Below are 20,757 nucleotides of genomic sequence, written 5' to 3'. Positions count from 1 at the left end.
TGGATCCTAGAGAGGCGGCTCAGCAGTTAATAACATTTGCTTTTTTTCCAGAGGACTCAAGTTTGGTTTCTAGCACCCATGTCAGGTGGCTCAGTACCATGTGTACCTTCAGCTCCAGGGAACTGTCTCCTTCTTCTTGCCTCCAGGGGCACCCACATGCATGTGCACTGACACTCATAAAATATTAAAAACTATTTTAAAGTTGGCTATGTGTGTTCTGATGTTTCAAAATCGTCTAGGTCGTATCAGAACATTTTAGTGGTAATGGTGTGAAATATACAATTCTTTCTCTCTTCTTCTTCTTGGGACCAACATAATTAAATCTTTTTTTAAAAAAAAATTATCTACAAACAGGGATGGTGAGATGGCTTGTCTGTTAAGAGCACTGACTGCTCTTCCAGAGGTCCTGAGTTCAATTCCCAGCAACCACATGGTGGCTCACAACCATCTGTAATGGGATTCGATGCCCTCTTCTGGTGTGTTTGAAGACAACGACTGTGTAAATAAATCTTAAAAAAAAAAAAAAAAAAACTACAAACAAAATCTTCAAAGATTTTTTTTCAAGATTTTTATAAGTACTGTAATATGGTTTAATAGTGCACACCACCAAAGTACTTACAGGTTTCTGTCTTAAAATCAATTATTTTGTCATGGAGAACCAAATGATAGATAAAGCATAAAACAGTACATGTAAACATAAAAATGCCTATAGACTATGTCAAGGAAAGCTGTAATACTACTAGTATTGCATTTTTTAAAATAAAGCAAAATTAACCTTCTTGGCAACATTTTTGCAAACTGGGGCAACAATCAAGCTGTCTGCCCAACCATAGAAGCTTTGCAATTTAAAATGTCCATACTTACCGAACCTGGACTCTTCACAATCAGCACTTACTGGTATTTAGCATGTGATGAATCTACTAGATTTTTGCATAAGTTGATCCCTACTTATATCTCAAAGCTTTATAATCTTTTATAACTGCTCTGAAAGGATCTGCTGACTTGTATCTGTAAACCCTATACTTGGGAGTCTGAGAGTGGATTGCTATAAGTTTGAGGTTATCTTTGACTACAGAGTCAGACTGTATCAAATAAATAATAATAATAATAATAATAATAATAATAAATAAAGTAAAATAAAATAACCAAAAAATACAAAAAGAAGGAAGTGTCGGCAAATTTCAATTGCAAAAAGCTTAAGAAAATGGTTAGTTAGTATATGACTTGTCTGTGCATAGCAAAATTAACTAGATTTTTACCAAAAGAATTATATAAGACGGTAAAATGATGACTTTTTGTTAGCATCACATTTACTTTGTATGATGAAATTTTATATTGACTCTCAACTTTAAAGGAGAAGAATAATCACTACTGTTTGATGCCATTCAAGATCTATAATCTTTCAAGACTTGAAATCTACAAGTTAAGAATATGATGGGGTAATTGACAAAGAGGCAGAACACTACTGTTTGATACTTTACAGAATAGCAAGTACCTTCACTGAGTACAGGACATTGCTCAAATTATAGCAAGACTGCCCCAAATGCCTGCTCTTCGCTTATCTTTAAAGAAATAAAGGAAACTAGAGATTCCTGGTAGCATTGCTTCCCTCTGAAAGTGACAGGTGAGAAGATATAGTCTAATTCCACAATCCTTTGTACTTTCAAGAGGCTAGGGGAGATGGGCCAAGATCTAATCTACTACAGGAATCATTAGGTACACTGAAGAAAATGCTTCCAACAATGAACCAACAGGGAATAATACTTAAGGAATTGTACAGAAGACCTGGAGATGTTTAATAGTGTGAAAATACCCTCTGTAACTGTTCTACTGTGTTTCTGGACATTAAAAAATTGGCATTACAGTCGATGAGAAAAGCAACCTTATAAGCTGAGAATAGAGTTCAGTAGGTAAAACACATACAAAGTACCCAGCTGAATCTTTAGTACCACAAAAATAGAACCTTACAAAGTTACATACTAGGGATATGTTGAATCATGTGAAGTTTAGTGTCAGTTGATATAATCATTCTATCATGTACCAGATGTGAGAAAACCACTCTATTGTTAGTCACAGTGCCTGGACCACATAGACCCCACTAGCAACAGAGTTAAGACTTTGCAAGGCATGTGCTAAGATTATATGACTTTGCTACTTAGTGACATGATTGATTTTTAAAATATCAATTCTATACCCTGAGACATGAGTCTGAAGCTTTTGAAATCCCCCCTAATTCTTTCTCAGCAAATATGTAAACTTATATTAGACTTCAACAGCTAGTAATTTACCCACATAAAACAAAATCCAAGTAGTTCAGGCTTTATCTAAGCAATCAAGATGTCTTCTACTTAATCACTTTGAACTCCAATATAAACTTTTTATAAAATCTGTCTGCTCAGTCAAACATGCCAATCCCATTGCCTAATTTACCCCCCCCTTCCCTTTTCACAGTGAAAATAACTACAACAATAAATACCCCTATGTGCTGACAGCCTAAGTGCTAACAAGTTCCAAAATTAGAGTTCTAAAAATCTTCCTACAAACAGCAATTATGCTTCAAAGCTCTGTGACATACACAGACCACAAGGTTATTTCCTTTAATTTAGGTATTGTTAATCCCTATTAATATATGTTACACGGTATAGGTAACTAATTAAGGTAGTATACAGTGGGAGGAGAAAAGATACTGGAACCAGTAAAATAATATTATAAAGCCAGGTCTCACTAAGCACCAAATTTGGGTATTGACTAAACACATTTATAAAACAGGAATTTCATACATTTTCAGGGGTGATCATTTCATAGTACATAATCAATTGGTATGCTCATTTTTGTAGAAAACTATACAAGTAACGTTATACAGACTGAGTAGATTATACTTATATTATTTAATATATATGTATTTAGGAATATATATTTATACATTACATACAAACATATAAGTATGTAACAACAATTAATGAAAAAGAGGCTATGTATTGAGAGAGAGCAAGGAGGAGTATATGGGAAAGTTTGGAAAAGGAAAAAGAAGGAAGTGATGTAATTAGACTACAATCTAAAAAAAAGAAAATTTTTAAATAGAATAAAAAGGGATGATAGTACCTACTTTGAAGTATTATATATTATATGTTAACATAGTATTATAGATTATATAGTATATATATAAAGTATATTATATATATATATGTTAATATAGGAACCCATTATATCTATAATAACCAAAACTATTAGATGCTTAATGAACTGATCCATAGCAAGCACTGGATGGTATCTTTCCATTTACTCCAGAATGAACCCCTATACGTATTATTGTAACACACCGGCTAGAACAGAATGGTAGGTAAATAGAACCAATACTTGTTGGGTGTCTTAGGATTACTACTGCTGTGATGAAACACTAAGAAGAATATCAAGTTGGGGAGGGAAGGGTTTATTTAACTCATACTTCCATATAATAGCTTATCAACAGTCAGGACAGGAACTCAAAGCAGGAACCTAGAGACAGGAACTAATTCAGGGGCCAGAGAGGGATTCTGCTTACTGGATTACCCCTGAAGGCTTGCTCAGCCTTCTTTTTTAATAGAACCCAGAACCACCAATCCACGATGTCCCCACCCACAACGGATGGGGCCCTCCCCATCAGGTCCAAAGGAAACTCCAGCACCCCAAACTCCAAAATAAAACAAAAAAAGGAATCAAATAAGCTTAACCTGGACTATAGGAGGATTTCCAGTGACTAGGAAAGTTCAGTATTCCTTGTGAACTTGTGAAACTCTCTCACCACAAGGAACCATTTCCCTTCTCTCTGGCTACCTGTGGTGTCTATCAGCATGGCAAAGCTCATGCTGATCTCAGGCTCCCTTGGTAGCAGGAGTACCAGGCTAGCATCCTACCTCCTCACCTCCTCCTCCCCTACCCGAAACTCCCTCCAGCTCTTGGGCTTTCCTCCCCTCAGCTACTCATTCTCTTCCCCCCTCCACCCCAAACCCCAGTAACCTATGTGTTCTCTCCCTCTCCCACTCACACTTCCTTTCCCTGACCTCCCCTCCCTCTCTACCCCCCACCCGATGTCCTTCTCCATCACTCTTCCTCTCTCTTCCTACCCTCTATTCCTGTCTTGCTTCTCTTATTATGCTTTCTCTAGTCTCTATCCCCTGCCATTCTCACCTCTCTTTCAGATAGCTCTGGCTCCCGGTCATGTTCAGCCTATGTCTTTCTCTCTCTGCTTTGGACTCTTCCAGATGCCTCTGGCTGTCTTTTTCATATCTATAATAAAAACCTTCCCTTTAACCATACCAAGGAGCAGTCATGCCATCAGTTTATATTCCTCTATCAATCACTAATTAAGAAAATGGCTTACAGACTTGTCTATAGTCCAAGCTTATAAAGGCATTTTCTCAATTGGGGTTCCCATCTCTCAGATGACTTTAGCCTGTGTCAAGTTGAAAAAAAAAAAAAAAAAAACAACCAACACATTGGGGCTCAGAGATTTTTTAACAAAATACTCAAAGAAATTCAGTAATTTCTTTGATATTATATGGCTAGGAATAGAGCAAGTATCTCAACTCAGGTCTGTCTGACTCCAAAGCCTAAGTTATTTCCTGAGAAGCCTCTCCTCCATGAAGATAGTAATTTGTAACCCTCACTGGTTCACATTGCTTGGAAAGTTAGAGACAAAGACCAAACAAAATTAAAAATATAAACAGTACACATAGAGTGATTGTTTTCATAGAGGCCTAAATGCTTGATAATGAACAGCAGGGTCTCTTTTGATACCATAAAGGAAACAATTATACAGAGATGGAGAAACACGCACTGATATATAAAATACATTATGCTGGTACAGTGCCAAGTCCCATTTGTGTTCTATATTTCAAAAATTCCAAGGTGCTATAAGCACAAATGGATATGGTAAAACTTGCCTGTCCTAGCTGGATTGGAGCGTGAACTTGAAATCTTCAAGGAAGTATTCCCTCCATGTCAGCACACTGAAGCTGTGGTCCAAAGAGAGTCAAGACCACATATTGTGTTGTCAATCCTGAAGGGATTGTGGAGTGCAACAAAGATTTGATCCTGCCTTTCAGCTTGATAGGATTATGGGTAGAATACTGGTAACGATGCCTTAAAAAGGCAGGAAGAGTATGTATGTTTATGGGACATTAGGCAACTCCAGGATAAAACAGTACAGACAGCTCCAAACTTTGTCTCTGTAACTTCTTCCATGGGTGATTGTTCCCAATTCTAAGAAGGGGCAAAGTGAGCTGATACAAAAGGATGGACCATCTAGAGACTGCCATATCCAGGGATCCACCCCATAATCAGCTTCCAAACGCTGACACCATTGCATACACAAGCAAGATTTTGCTGAAAGGACCCAGATATAGCTGTCCCTTGTGAGACTATGCCAGGGCCTAGCAAACACAGAAGTGGATGCTCACAGTCAACTATTGGATGGATCACAGGGCCCCCAATGGAGGAGCTAGAGAAAGTACCCAAGGAGCTAAAGCGATCTGCAACCCTATAGGTGGAACAACATGATGAACTAACCAGTACCCCGGAGCTCTTGACTCTAGCTGCATATGTATCGAAAGATGACCTAGTCGGCCATCAATGGAAAGAGAGGCCCATTGGACTTGCAAACTTTATATGCCCCGGTACAGGGGAACGCCAGGGCCAAAAACTGGGAGTGGGTGGGTAGGGGAGTGGGCAGAAAAGTATGGGGGACTTTTGGGATAGCATTGGAAATGTAATTGAGGAAAATACATAATAAAAAATATTTAAAAAGTGACCCTAGAAAGAACTTGGTCTTCAACCAATTTTCCCTAAGATTTTATATTTGGGAAAATCTAACTAGAGGTTGGTTTTTTGTTTTGAAGGACAAGATGTAGATTTTGGAATTCTACTTTTGGAACTGATGTGAAGATCAATAAACATAACAAGAAGGAAAAAAAACCAGTACAGGCATTCTTGGTACAGAGCAGGACTGAACCCCTTGTACCAGAGATCCAGCTTAGGCAGAGCACCCACTCCACGTTCTGACCCTTTGTCCCTTCCACTCACACCACACCACCCCCAGAAGCTCCACAAAAGAACCTCTAATTCCTGGATCTTTACCAGGAGGAAGGGCCCTCCAATAGTGGATAATATTGAACTGTCCTACAGTTCAATGGGATGGAATAGGATGATGATTTAAGATGCTACCCATGAGCCAACCCTCCCCAAAATACAAACCACACAAAAGGCACATTATGCAAGTACATACTCTTTATTGCTAGTAGCAGAAGATGAAAAAAAACCTGAAAGGGTTGAATGTGGTTAAGTTGAAATAATTCAAGGAACTAAGTTCAAAGTGGAGAAAAAGCTAAATTCCCATCCCTGGCTTCCTGGCTAGTTTACCTCACTTGGATTGAGAGCATGTAAAATAACAGTTTATTCAAATTCACTGATGAAAGTCTCTAAATAATAACTATTTCATGAATTACATGAAATATATCAAAGTTGTTATCATATAGAATTTAACATTACGCTCTTGCTCTCTTCCTCTCTTGCCCCCTTGTTCCCCCTTCTCCTTCCATTCCCTTCTCCCCTCTCTCCACATGGCCATGGCTGGCCTCTACTTCTCTACTCTCTTTTTCTCTCTGCCTTTCTCTGTCTTTACTGCCCTCTTAACTCCCCTCCCCAAAACCTGAATAAACTCTATTCCATGGTAAAAAAAAAAAAAAAAAGAAGAGGAAGAAGAAGAAGAAGAGGAAGAAGAAGAAGAAGAAGAAGAAGAAGAAGAAGAAGAAGAAGAAGAAGAAGAAGAAGAAGAAGAATTTAACATTACAACTTCTTGCACTTGTTAAAGCTAGATAATTATCCTAGTGAAAAAAAAATTAAATTCTAACAAAACTAGATTGTTCTGCAGTGTCCCCATAATGTATACTAGTAGCCTTTTCTTTCTTAATAGTTAAACTTTTCTTTGCTTCCACTAGTGGGTCTTACTGATCTCTGGGGCCCATGAAAATTAAGATGTTTCTTTTAGTTCTTGAATGGTATTATAATGGAGCAAGTTTAGCTTCCTCAGCAGCAAGCAAATTTGTGGAGATGCAACATCTAAAGACCACTTTAACCTATAAACTTAAAAGCCAAAAAAAAAAAAAAAAGCAAACAAAGGAAAGAGCATTTTTGAGAAGAAGTTCTATTTCTAAATATATAGGATTTTCAGGGAAAGAAAACTAAGAAGGAAACAAAGAAGGGGGGAAAGGGTTTCATTACGTCTTCTTCTTCTTCTTCTTCTTCTTCTTCTTCTTCTTCTTCTTCTTCTTCTTCTTCTTCTTCTTCTTCTTCTTCTTCTTCTTCTTCTTCTTCAAGAGTGTCATCCCATCAGGAACAGCCATCAGGAATCCACCTCCTGCAAAAGTGCAAAATTGAAATGCTATTAGGAAGAAATCTTGGCTTTAAAGAGTACAATATTCATAACGGCCCTCCTTTGTCCAAATATATAAAAAAGATATACATATTTATAATTTTAGTTATTTAAACAAAGCAACATCAACCTATATAAAGTGTCCTTTAACTTTCTTACTGAACAATATAATCAAGATAATTTTTGATAATAAACAAAAATGACAAAAGAAATATTTTTAAGTGTTAACCTATCATGATAACAATTTTGTTAATTTGTATAAAGGCCTAACAGATTATTTTGTCTGTAAAGCAAGTTATTGTTGATGGGGTTGGGGGTTGTTAGGAGACTGGTTTCTTTTGCTTACCTTCTGGAATCAGTGAGGTTGTCCTCCAAACTCAGCTGGCATACAAATTTTCTTGCATTTATAGCAGACTTTGCGCCATGAAAAATTCATAGACTTACACCGTGGGCAGACCCAGTTCATCTGAGTGCGTGAGCTGGGCTGGGATCCTGAAGCTGCTTCTGCTTGTGGCTTCTTGTCCTTCTTCGGCAGCTGAGGTTGCTGTTTCTTCGGGCTTTCTCTCACAGCTTGGCTCCAACTCTCCCACACAGGGATTGGAGGGGCCTCTTCCACATCTTCTTCCTTGATTTGACATCTACGGGAGTACAAGGAAGCTGGACCTGATGCCTGGGGACGATTGTCACCCTGGCTATGGAGTTGACCTTGCTCAGGAAGGTGTAGTTCCTGGAGATTCTGAAGATCTACATCGTTGTCATATGCGTCTTCCTTCTCTGCCACCTCCTCTTCCTCTTCTTCTTGATCATCTTCTGCTGTATCTGTTGTTTCTTCTGATGCTGCTTCTGATGTTACTGCTGATGTTGCTTCTGATTCTTCATTTTCTCCTTCATTGTCATTTTCAGTGTCCACTAGAGTAGCCCTATACTGAACTCCTTGGTGATCTTGCTCCTGAAGGTGGCTTCTGTTGTCTCCCAAGGTATTTGTCCCCTGGTACTTCCCTGAGTTTCCCTCCTGGCTGGTGTCTCTGATGTTTCCTGCAGGTACAGCAAGCTGGGTGACCGAAGGACCTTCAGTAGTATACCTGTAGCTTCTCTGGTCGCACACACTAGCTGGGTTCTGGGAGCATGGTACAGCAAAAGGACCAGAAGGATATGCAGGAGGTATCGGAACTGAAGCTACAACACCTGCTTCTGTTTCCATGACTACTGAAGGTGAGAAAGGCATTAAGAATGGAGATCCCGTTAGGAATGGTGGATGTGCTGGGAGCTGATATGGCACTGGAACTGGCACAGTTGGTTGCATGGCCAGGGGCCAGGAACTTGTGCTTCTTGGCATGTAAAAGACATTTGTTGCAGCTGCCATTTGTGCCTCCAAATACCGTCTGTCGTATGCCCCCACTGTACCCATAACTCTCGCATGATCTGGACTCAGGGGTACCACTGAAGCCCCAAGCTGTTGGCTTTGAATGTCATGAACCAGAGGAGCCATCTGGACTGATCTTTCAACATGGTGCAGCCTCCAGCGCAACAGATCACACTCCCTCATCGCCTGATGTAGAGCGGCTTGAGTAGAAATCAGTTGGGTGACTGCCTCCTCTCGCTGTTGACGGAGCTGCCACAACTCTGAGACTGAGGCCCTGGGAGCCGAGGGGAGCTGCCCGAATGCATCCTGTGACAACCCAACCATATAAGCCTGCTGCTCACGCTGCCTTGCAGCTATTCGCACACCCAGTGCCAGGGCACTCCAGGTACAGGCCCTTTTTAGAGAACGTGGCACCTGAGGATCTATCAAAATGGCGCGAAGTTGGTCTTCTATCTCATTCCAGGGCCGCATGCGGAAAGCCATGTAAAATTCAGGCCCACCTCCATTCATGAGGATTTCATTGTTAATAAATCTAATTACTTCAGTGTGGCAAAAGCCAGTGGAGTGGTCGCCCAAGTCCATCGCCGTGATCAACGTGGCCTAGTCACCCTAGCATGCCTGACTGAATTCCGCCACTGTCTCTCAATGGTCACAGATAGCTGCTGTGCTGCCAGTCCTGTTCCCCTCTTCCCACTGGCTCAGTCCTAAAACAGTTTCTTGCCCAATCTCACAAAAGAACAAAGTTGATCCTCTCACCACCTCAGCCTCCTCCAGACGACACCCGGGACCTCCGGCGGTCGAAGACCGTAATGGCCACAAAATGGCAACTGTAACAGATAAACGGTCAACTCAGAACATTACGTCACCAGCTTAAACGTCATAGAGAGCGCGCCGCTTGGCCTAGCGCCACCTACAGATAGCGGTGGTAGGGACAGCAATGAGCCACAAGCCAAGGGCTTGGTTAACACGAGCTTGGGAAAGAAAATAACCGAGATGACACAAAGAATTCATAGCCACACATTAGAATTGAATGTGAATGCATAAGGGCTGCTCATAGTTCAACTCTGACTCTCCAGCTGTTTATTATCGTTTAGGTTTTGCTGTTATGAGTCCAGTGATAGAGAGCTTGACCTGGATTAGGGAGCGGAAGGTTCTGGGTTTCATCAGAAGTGCAATAACAATAGTCGATATGAAGTATTCTTTTAAACTAGCCTAGGTGACTGACATCTGCAATCCCAGCATTCTGGAGGTGTAAGCAGAAAGGGTAGCTTGAGCTATAGAGTGAGACTTTATGTCAAAAAAAAAAATCACAGGGATAATTATAGTTTGGGAATGAAGTAAGCCAATTTCAGGACAGACACTTTTTTCTGTTTTTTTTTTTTTTTTCCTGACAGACACTTTTTTCTGTTTTTTCTTTTTTTCCTCTCAGCCTCCCATATACCTCTCAGCCTCCTATCTCTTTCAAATTCATGACCTCTTTTACCATGCATACATATAGACTCAGGTTTGAGACTGCTTTATGCTACTAATATTAGTGTTGTTCTTTCTTAAAGAAATACGAAAATTTTCTTTTCATATAAAACCATACTGACTTAATTGTTGAAAACTAAGAATTTTAATATTTTATTATTTTCTTAACATCATTCCTCCAAGTGTATGAAATTAATGTATCACTGAATTATATTGTGTTAGAATGTTTTCTTTTTAAAACTGTTTGAATTTCTGAGTTTCATTTAAAAAGTTACTTCTTTGAATTTTGGCTTGGGATTAGAATAGAATTTCAAATAACTTTTGAAATAGCCCTAAATATATTTCTCACATTTTATACTGTTTATATGAAGTGGTAGTGTCAGCATTGATGGTTATAAAATACAACTAGTAATTAACTCAGAAAGTGTTGAGGATGTTCTATGTTATATTATTATATATTAAATATTAAATATTAAATATTAAATATTAAATATATATTATATATTATATTATATATCATATATCATATATCATATATTATATATCATATATCATATATCGTATATCGTATATCGTATATCGTATATCGTATATCATATATCGTATATCGTATATCATATATCATATATCATATATCATATATCATATATCATATATCATATATCATATATCATATATCATATATCATATATCATATATCATATATCATATATCATATATTGTATTATATTTTATATTATATATTATATATTGTAATTATATATTATATATTAATATAGTATTATAGATTATATAGTATATATATAAAGTATATTATATATATATATGTTAATATAAGAACCCATTATATCTATAATAACCAAAACTATTAGATGCTTAATGAACTGATCCATAGCAAGCACTGGATGGTATCTTTCCATTTACTCCAGAATGAACCCCTATACGTATTATTGTAACACACCGGCTAGAACAGAATGGTAGGTAAATAGAACCAATACTTGTTGGGTGTCTTAGGATTACTACTGCTGTGATGAAACACTAAGAAGAATATCAAGTTGGGGAGGGAAGGGTTTATTTAACTCATACTTCCATATAATAGCTTATCAACAGTCAGGACAGGAACTCAAAGCAGGAACCTAGAGACAGGAACTAATTCAGGGGCCAGAGAGGGATTCTGCTTACTGGATTACCCCTGAAGGCTTGCTCAGCCTTCTTTTTTAATAGAACCCAGAACCACCAATCCACGATGTCCCCACCCTCAACGGATGGGGCCCTCCCCATCAGGTCCAAAGGAAACTCCAGCACCCCAAACTCCAAAAAAAAAAAAAAGGGAGTCAAATGAGCTTAACCTGGACTATAGGAGGATTTCCAGTGACTAGGAAAGTTCAGTATTCCTTGTGAACTTGTGAAACTCTCTCACCACAAGGAACCATTTCCCTTCTCTCTGGCTACCTGTGGTGTCTATCAGCATGGCAAAGCTCATGCTGATCTCAGGCTCCCTTGGTAGCAGGAGTACCAGGCTAGCATCCTACCTCCTCACCTCCTCCTCCCCTACCCGAAACTCCCTCCAGCTCTTGGGCTTTCCTCCCCTCAGCTACTCATTCTCTTCCCCCCTCCACCCCAAACCCCAGTAACCTATGTGTTCTCTCTCTCCCTCTCCCACTCACACTTCCTTTCCCTGACCTCCCCTCCCTCTCTAATCCCCACCCGCTGTCCTTCTCCCTCACTCTTCCTCTCTCTTCCTACCCTCTATTCCTGTCTTGCTTCTCTTATTATGCTTTCTCTAGTCTCTATCCCCTGCCATTCTCACCTCTCTTTCAGATAGCTCTGGCTCCCGGTCATGTTCAGCCTATGTCTTTCTCTCTCTGCTTTGGACTCTTCCAGATGCCTCTGGCTGTCTTTTTCATATCTATAATAAAAACCTTCCCTTTAACCATACCAAGGAGCAGTCATGCCATCAGTTTATATTCCTCTATCAATCACTAATTAAGAAAATGGCTTACAGACTTGTCTATAGTCCAAGCTTATAAAGGCATTTTCTCAATTGGGGTTCCCATCTCTCAGATGACTTTAGCCTGTGTCAAGTTGGAAAAAAAAAAAAAAAAAAAAAAAACAACCAACACATTGGGGCTCAGAGATTTTTTAACAAAATACTCAAAGAAATTCAGTAATTTCTTTGATATTATATGGCTAGGAATAGAGCAAGTATCTCAACTCAGGTCAGTCTGACTCCAAAGCCTAAGTTATTTCCTGAGAAGCCTCTCCTTTATGTACATATCCATGAAGATAGTAATTTGTAACCCTCACTGGTTCACATTGCTTGGAAAGTTAGACGACAAAGACCAAACAAAATTAAAAATATAAACAGTACACATAGAGTGATTGTTTTCATAGAGGCCTAAATGCTTGATAATGAACAGCAGGGTCTCTTTTGATACCATAAAGGAAACAATTATACAGAGATGGAGAAACACGCACTGATATATAAAATACATTATGCTGGTACAGTGCCAAGTCCCATTTGTGTTCTATATTTCAAAAATTCCAAGGTGCTATAAGCACAAATGGATATGGTAAAACTTGCCTGTCCTAGCTGGATTGGAGCGGGAACTTGAAATCTTCAAGGAAGTATTCCCTCCATGTCAGCACACTGAAGCTGTGGTCCAAAGAGAGTCAAGACCACATATTGTGTTGTCAATCCTGAAGGGATTGTGGAGTGCAACAAAGATTTGATCCTGCCTTTCAGCTTGATAGGATTATGGGTAGAATACTGGTAACGATGCCTTAAAAAGGCAGGAAGAGTATGTATGTTTATGGGACATTAGGCAACTCCAGGATAAAACAGTACAGACAGCTCCAAACTTTGTCTCTGTAACTTCTTCCATGGGTGATTGTTCCCAATTCTAAGAAGGGGCAAAGTGAGCTGATACAAAAGGATGGACCATCTAGAGACTGCCATATCCAGGGATCCACCTCATAATCAGCTTCCAAACGCTGACACCATTGCATACACTAGCAAGATTTTGCTGAAAGGACCCAGATATAGCTGTCCCTTGTGAGACTATGCCAGGGCCTATCAAACACAGAAGTGGATGCTCACAGTCAACTATTGGATGGATCACAGGGACCCCAATGGAGGAGCTAGAGAAAGTACCCAAGGAGCTAAAGCGATCTGCAACCCTATAGGTGGAACAACATGATGAACTAACCAGTACCCCGGAGCTCTTGACTCTTGCTGCATATGTATCGAAAGATGGCCTAGTCGGCCATCAATGGAAAGAGAGGCCCATTGGACTTGCAAACTTTATATGCCCCGGTACAGGGGAACGCCAGGGCCAAAAAGTGGGATTGGGTGGGTAGGGGAGTGGGCGGAAAAGTATGGGGGACTTTTGGGATACCATTGGAAATGTAATTGAGGAAAATACATAAAAAAAAAAATATTTAAAAAAATGACCCTAGTCGGAGGACAGTGACCTGCCCTGCAGGGAGCGCCATCTTGGCTCCTGGACTCCACCAAGCTTAGTCTCTACAGGTCAGAGTGGGGACCACGGGGGCAGACGGCTTCTGGGACAGGCGGGAGCCACAGAGCCGCTGAGGCAGCACCCTTTTGGGGCCACAGACATCCGGCACCCTCCCAGTCGGAGGACAGTGACCTGCCCTGCAGGGAGCGCCATCTTGGCTCCGGGACTCCGCCGAGCTTAGTCTCTACAGGTCAGAGTGGGGACCACGGGGGCAGACGGCTTCTGGGACAGGCAGGAGCCACAGAGCCGCTGAGGCAGCACCCTTTTGGGGCCGCAGACTTCCGGCACCCTCCCAGCCGGAGGACAGAGACCTGCCCTGCAGAGAGCGCCATCTTGGCTCCGGGACTCCGCCGAACTTAGTCTACAGGTTAGAGTGAGGACCACAGAGGCAGACAGCTTCTGGGACAGGCGGGAGCCACAGAGACGCTGAGGCAGCACCCTTTTGGGGCCGCAGACATCCGGCACCCTCCCAGTCGGAGGACAGTGACCTGCCCTGCAGGGAGCGCCATCTTGGCTCCGGGACTCCGCCGAGCTTAGTCTCTACAGGTCAGAGTGGGGACCACGGGGGCAGACGGCTTCTGGGACAGGCAGGAGCCACAGAGCCGCTGAGGCAGCACCCTTTTGGGGCCGCAGACTTCCGGCACCCTCCCAGCCGGAGGACAGAGACCTGCCCTGCAGAGAGTGCCATCTTGGCTCCGGGACTCTGCCGAACTTAGTCTACAGGTTAGAGTGAGGACCACAGAGGCAGACAGCTTCTGGGACAGGTGGGAGCCACAGAGCCGCTGAGGCAGCACCCTTTTGGGGCCGCAGACTTCCGGCACCCTCCCAGCCAGAGGACAGAGACCTGCCCTGCAGAGAGTGCCATCTTGGCTCCGGGACTCCGCCGAACTTAGTCTACAGGTTAGAGTGAGGACCACAGAGGCAGACAGCTTCTGGGACAGGTGGGAGCCACAGAGCCGCTGAGGCAGCACCCTTTTGGGGCCGCAGACATCCGGCACCCTCCCAGTCGGAGGACAGTGACCTGCCCTGCAGGGAACGCCATCTTGGCTCCGGGACTCCGCCGAGCTTAGTCTCTACAGGTCAGAGTGGGGACCACAGGGGCAGACGGCTTCTGGGACAGGCGGGAGCCACAGAGCTGCTGAGGCAGCACCCTTTAGGGGCCGCAGACATCCGGCACCCTCCCAGTCGGAGGACAGTGACCTGCCCTGCAGGGAGCGCCATCTTGGCTCCGGGACTCCGCCGAACTTAGTCTGCACAGGTCAGAGTGAGGACCACAGAGGCAGACAGCTTCTGGGACAGGCGGGAGCCACAGAACCACTGAGGCAGCACCCTTTTGGGGCCGCAGACATCCGACACCCTCCCAGCCGGAGAACAGTGACCTGCCCTGCAGGGAGCGCCATCTTGGCTCCGGGACTCCGCCGAACTTAGTCTGTACAGGTCTGCTGACAGAGGATACTCAGAATCCCCAGAAGAACAACCTCTGAACAGAGACAACTATAACAACTCCAGAGATTACCAGATGGCGAGAGGTAAAGGTAAGAATCTTACTAACAGAAACCAAGACCACTCACCATCATCAGGACCCAGCACTCCCACTTCGCCCAGTCCAGGGCACCCCAACACACCTGAAAAACTAGACCTGGATTTAAAAGCATATCTCATGATGATGGTAGAGGACATCAAGAAGGACTTTAAAGAACTACAGGAGAACATGGCTAAAGAGTTACAAGTCCTTAAAGAAAAACAGGAAAACACAACCAAACTGGTAGAAGTCCTTAAAGAGAAACAGGAAAACACATCCAATCAGATGATGGAAATGAACAAAACCATACTAGACCTAAAAAGGGAAGTAGACACAATAAAGAAAACCCAAAATGAGGCAACACTGGAGATAGAAACCCTAGGAAAGAAATCTGGAACCATAGATGCAAGCATCAGCAACAGAATACAAGAGATGGAAGAGAGAATCTCAGGTGCAGAAGATTCCATAGAGAACATGGGCACAACAATCAAGGAAAATGGAAAATGCAAAAAGATCCTAACTCAAAACATCCAGGAAATACAGGACACAATGAGAAGACCAAACCTACGGATAATAGGAGTGGATGAGAATGAAGATTTTCAACTCAAAGGACCAGCAAACATCTTCAACAAAATTATAGAAGAAAACTTCCCAAATCTAAAGAAAGAGATGCCCATGAACATACAAGAAGCCTACAGAACTCCAAATAGGCTGGACCAGAAGAGACATACCTCCCGACACATAATAATCAGAACAACAAATGCACTAAATGAAGATAGAATACTAAAAGCAGTAAGAGAAAAAGGCCAAGTAACATATAAAGGCAAGCCTATGAGAATTACACCAGATTTTTCACAAGAGACTATGAAAGCTAGAAGATCCTGGACAGATGTAATACAGACACTAAAAGAACACAAATTCCAGCCCAAGCTACTATACCCAGCCAAACTCTCAATTAACATAGATGGAGAAACCAAAGTATTCCACGACAAAACCAAATTCACACATTATCTCTCCACGAATCCAGCCCTTCAAAGGATAATAACAGAAAAAAACCAATACAAGGACAGGAACCACGCCCTAGAAACAACAAGAAGGTAATCCCTCAACAAACCTAAAAGAAGACAGCCACAAGAACAGAATGCCAACTTTAACAACAAAAAAAACAGGAAACAACAATTACTTTTCCTTAATGTCTCTTAATATCAATGGACTCAACTCTCCGATAAAAAGACATAGACTAACAAACTGGCTACACAAACAAGACCCAACATTTTGCTGCTTACAAGAAACTCATCTCAGAGAAAAAGATAGACACTACCTCAGAATGAAAGGCTGGAAAACAATTTTCCAAGCAAATGGTCTGAAGAAACAAGCTGGAGTAGCCATTCTAATATCAGATAAGATTGACTTCCAACCCAAAGTCATCAAAAAAGACAGGGAGGGGCACTTCATACTCATCAAAGGTAAAATCCTCCAAGAGGAACTATCAATCCTGAATATCTATGCTCCAAATACAAAGGCAGCCTCATTCATTAAAGAAACTTTAGTAAATCTCAAAGCACACATTGCACCTCATACAATAATAGTGGGAGACTTCAACACACCACTTTCACCAATGGACAGATCATGGAAACAGAAACTAAACAGGGACACAGTGAAACTAACAGAAGTTATGGATCAAATGGATCTGGCAGATATCTACAGAACATTTTACCCTAAAACAAAAGGATACACCTTCTTCTCAGCACCTCATGGTACCTTCTCCAAAATTGACCACGTAATTGGGCACAAAACAGGACTCAACAGATACAAAAACATTGAAATTGTCCCATGCATCCTATCAGATCACCATGGACTAAGGCTGATCTTCAATAACAAAATAAATAATAGAAAGCCAACCTTCACGTGGAAACTGAACAACACTCTTCTCAATGATACCTTGGTCAAGGAAGGAATAAAGAAAGAAATTAAGGACTTTTTAGAGTTCAATGAAAATGAAGCCACAACATACCCAAACTTATGGGAAGCAATGAAAGCATTTCTAAGAGGAAAACCCATAGCTCTGAGTGCCTCCAAAAGGAAACTAGAAAGAGCACACATTAGCAGCTTGACAACACACCTAAAAGCACTAGAACAAAAGGAAGCAAATTCACCCAAGAGGAGTAGACGGCAGGAAATAATCAAACTCAGGGGTGAAATCAACCAAGTGGAAACAAGAAAAACTATTCAAAGAATCAACCAATCAAGGAGCTGGTTCTTTGAGAAAATCAACAAGATAGATAAACCCTTAGCCAGACTCACTAGAGGGCACAGGGAAAGCATCCTAATTAACAAAATCAGAAATGAAAAAGGAGACATAACAACAGATCCTGAAGACATCCAAAACACCATCAGATCCTTCTACCAAAGGCTATACTCAACAAAACTGGAGAACCTGGATGAAATGGAGAAGTTCCTAGACAGATACCAGGTACCAAAGTTGAATCAAGATCAGGTTAATGATCTAAACAGCCCTATATCCCCCAAAGAAATAGAAGCAGTCATTAATAGTCTCCCAACTAAAAAAAGCCCAGGACCAGATGGGTTTAGTGCAGAGTTCTATCAGACCTTCAAAGAAGATCTAATCCCAGTTCTTCACAAACTATTCCACAAAATAGAAACAGAAGGTACTCTACCCAACTCATTCTATGAAGCCACAATTACTCTGATACCTAAACCACAAAAAGACCCAACAAAGATAGAAAACTTCAGACCAATATCCCTTATGAATATTGATGCAAAAATCCTCAATAAAGTTCTTGCTAACCGAATCCAAGAACACATCAAAACAATCATCCATCCTGACCAAGTAGGTTTCATCCCAGGGATGCAGGGATGGTTCAATATACGGAAATCCATCAACGTAATCCAGTATATAAACAAACTCAAAGACAAAAACCACATGGTCATCTCCTTAGATGCGGAAAAAGCATTTGACAAGATCCAACACCCATTCATGATAAAAGTCTTGGAAAGATCAGGAATTCAAGGCCCATACCTAAACATGATAAAAGCAATCTACAGCAAACCAGTAGCCAACATCAAAGTAAATGGTGAGAAGCTTGAAGCAATCCCTCTAAAATCAGGGACTAGACAAGGCTGTCCACTTTCTCCATACCTATTCAACATTGTACTTGAAGTCCTAGCCAGAGCAATTCGACAACAAAAGGAGATCAAAGGGATACAAATTGGAAAAGATGAAGTCAAAATATCACTCTTTGCAGATGATATGATAGTATATATAAGTGACCCTAAAAATTCCACCAGAGAACTCCTAAGCCTGATAAACAGCTTCGGTGAAGTAGCTGGATATAAAATTATCTCAAACAAATCAATGGCCTTTCTCTACACAAAGAATAAACAGGCTGAGAAAGAAATTAGGGAAACAACACCCTTCTCAATAGTCACAAATAATATAAAATATCTTGGCGTGTCTCTAACTAAGGAAGTGAAAGATCTGTATAATAAAAACTTCAAGTCTCTGAAGAAAGAAATTATAGAAGATCTCAGAAGATGGAAAGATCTCCCATGCTCATGGATTGGCAGGATCAACATTGTAAAAATGGCTATCTTGCCAAAAGCAATCTACAGATTCAATGCAATCCCCATCAAAATTCCAAATCAATTCTTCAACGAATTAGAAAGTGCAATCTGCAAATTCATCTGGAATAACAAAAAACCTAGGATAGCAAAAACTCTTCTCAAGGATAAAAGAACCTCTGGTGGAATCACCATGCCGGACCTAAAGCTCTACTACAGAGCAATTGTGATAAAAACTGCATGGTACTGGTATAGTGACAGACAAATAGACCAATGGAATAGAATTGAAGACCCAGAAATGAACCCACACACCTACGGTCACTTGATCTTCGACAAGGGAGCTAAAATCATCCAGTGGAAGAAAGGCAGCATTTTCAACAAATGGTGCTGGCACAACTGGTTGTTAACATGTAGAAGAATGTGAATCGATCCATTCCTATCTCCTTGTACTAAGGTCAAGTCTAAGTGGATCAAGGAACTTCACATAAAACCAGAGACACTGAAACTTATAGAGGAGAAAGTGGGGAAAAGCCTTGAAGATATGGGCACAGGGGAAAAATTCCTGAATAGAACAGTAATGGCTTGTGCTGTAAGATCGAGAATTGACAAGTGGGACCTCATGAAACTACAAAGCTTCTGCAAGGCTAAAGACACCATCAATAAGACAAAAAAACCACCAACAGATTGGGAAAGGATCTTCACCTATCCTAAATCAGATAAGGGACTAATATCCAACATATATAAAGAACTCAAGAAGGTGGACTCCAGAAAGTCAAATAACCCCATTAAAAATGGGGCTCAGAACTGAACAAAGAATTCTCGCCTGAGGAATACCGAATGGCAGAGAAACACCTGAAAAAATGTTCAACATCCTTAATCATCAGGGAAATGCAAATCAAAACAACCCTGAGATTCCACCTCACACCAGTCAGAATGGCTAAGATCAAAAATTCAGGTGACAGCAGTTGCTGGCGAGGATGTGGAGAAAGAGGAACACTCCTCCATTGTTGGTGGGATTGCAAGCTTGTACAACCACTCTGGAAATCAGTCTGGCGGTTCCTCAGAAAATTGGACATAGTACTACCGGAGGATCCAGCAATACCTCTCCTGGGCATATATCCAGAAGATGTCCCAACCGGTAAAAAGGACACATGTTCCACTATGTTCATAGCAGCCCTATTTATAATAGCCAGAAGCTGGAAAGAACCCAGATGTCCCTCAACAGAGGAATGGATACAGAAATTATGGTACATTTACACAATGGAGTACTACTCAGCTATTAAAAAGAATGAATTTATGAAATTCCTAGCCAAATGGATGGACCTGGAGGGCATCATCTTGAGTGAAGTAACACAATCACAGAAGAACTCACACAATATGTATTCACTGATAAGTGGATATTAGCCCAAAACTTAGGATACCCAAGATTTAAGATCCAATTTGCTAAACGCATGAAACTCAAGAAGAATGAAGACCAAAGTGTGGACACTGTGCACCTTCTCAGAATTGGGAACAAAACACCCAGGGAAGGAGTTACAGAGACAAAGTTCGTAACGGTGATGAAAGGATGGACCATTTAGAGACTGCCGTATCCAGGGATCCATCCCATAATCAACTTCTAAACGCTGACACCATTGCATACACTAGCAAGATTTTGCTGAAGGGACCCAAATATAGCTGTCTCTTGTGAGACGATGCCGGGGCCTAGCAAACACAGGAGTGGATGTTCACAGTCAGCTATTGGATGTATCACAGGGCTCCCAATGGAGAAGCTAGAGTAAGTACCCAAGGAGCTAAAGGGATCTGCAACCCTATTGTTGGAACAACATGATGTACTAACTAGAACCCCGGAGCTCTTGTCTCTAGCTGCATATGTATCGAAAGATGGCCT

The 20,757-nt window shown here is 41.2% G+C and overlaps 1 protein-coding gene across 1 annotated transcript; it reads right to left on the bottom strand.

Annotated features, from left to right (window-relative positions):
• Positions 1 to 7,340: 7,340 nt before the first annotated feature.
• Positions 7,341 to 9,565, bottom strand: LOC110287298 (testis-expressed protein 13D-like). Its single transcript, XM_021153955.1, has 2 exons — positions 7,755 to 9,565; positions 7,341 to 7,393 (listed from the first exon to the last, which is right to left on the bottom strand). The coding sequence occupies exon 1, from the start codon at positions 9,351 to 9,353 to the stop codon at positions 7,764 to 7,766; it is 1,590 nt and encodes a 529-aa protein (XP_021009614.1). The 5' UTR covers positions 9,354 to 9,565; the 3' UTR covers positions 7,341 to 7,393; positions 7,755 to 7,763.
• Positions 9,566 to 20,757: the final 11,192 nt, after the last annotated feature.

This window comes from Mus caroli, unplaced genomic scaffold (assembly GCF_978045245.1).
Source record: "Mus caroli unplaced genomic scaffold, Mus_caroli_1 scaffold_5, whole genome shotgun sequence".
Lineage (NCBI taxonomy): Eukaryota > Metazoa > Chordata > Mammalia > Rodentia > Muridae > Mus > Mus caroli.
Note: the sequence above shows the minus strand (reverse complement) of the source record. Positions and strands in the feature narration are given on the sequence as shown.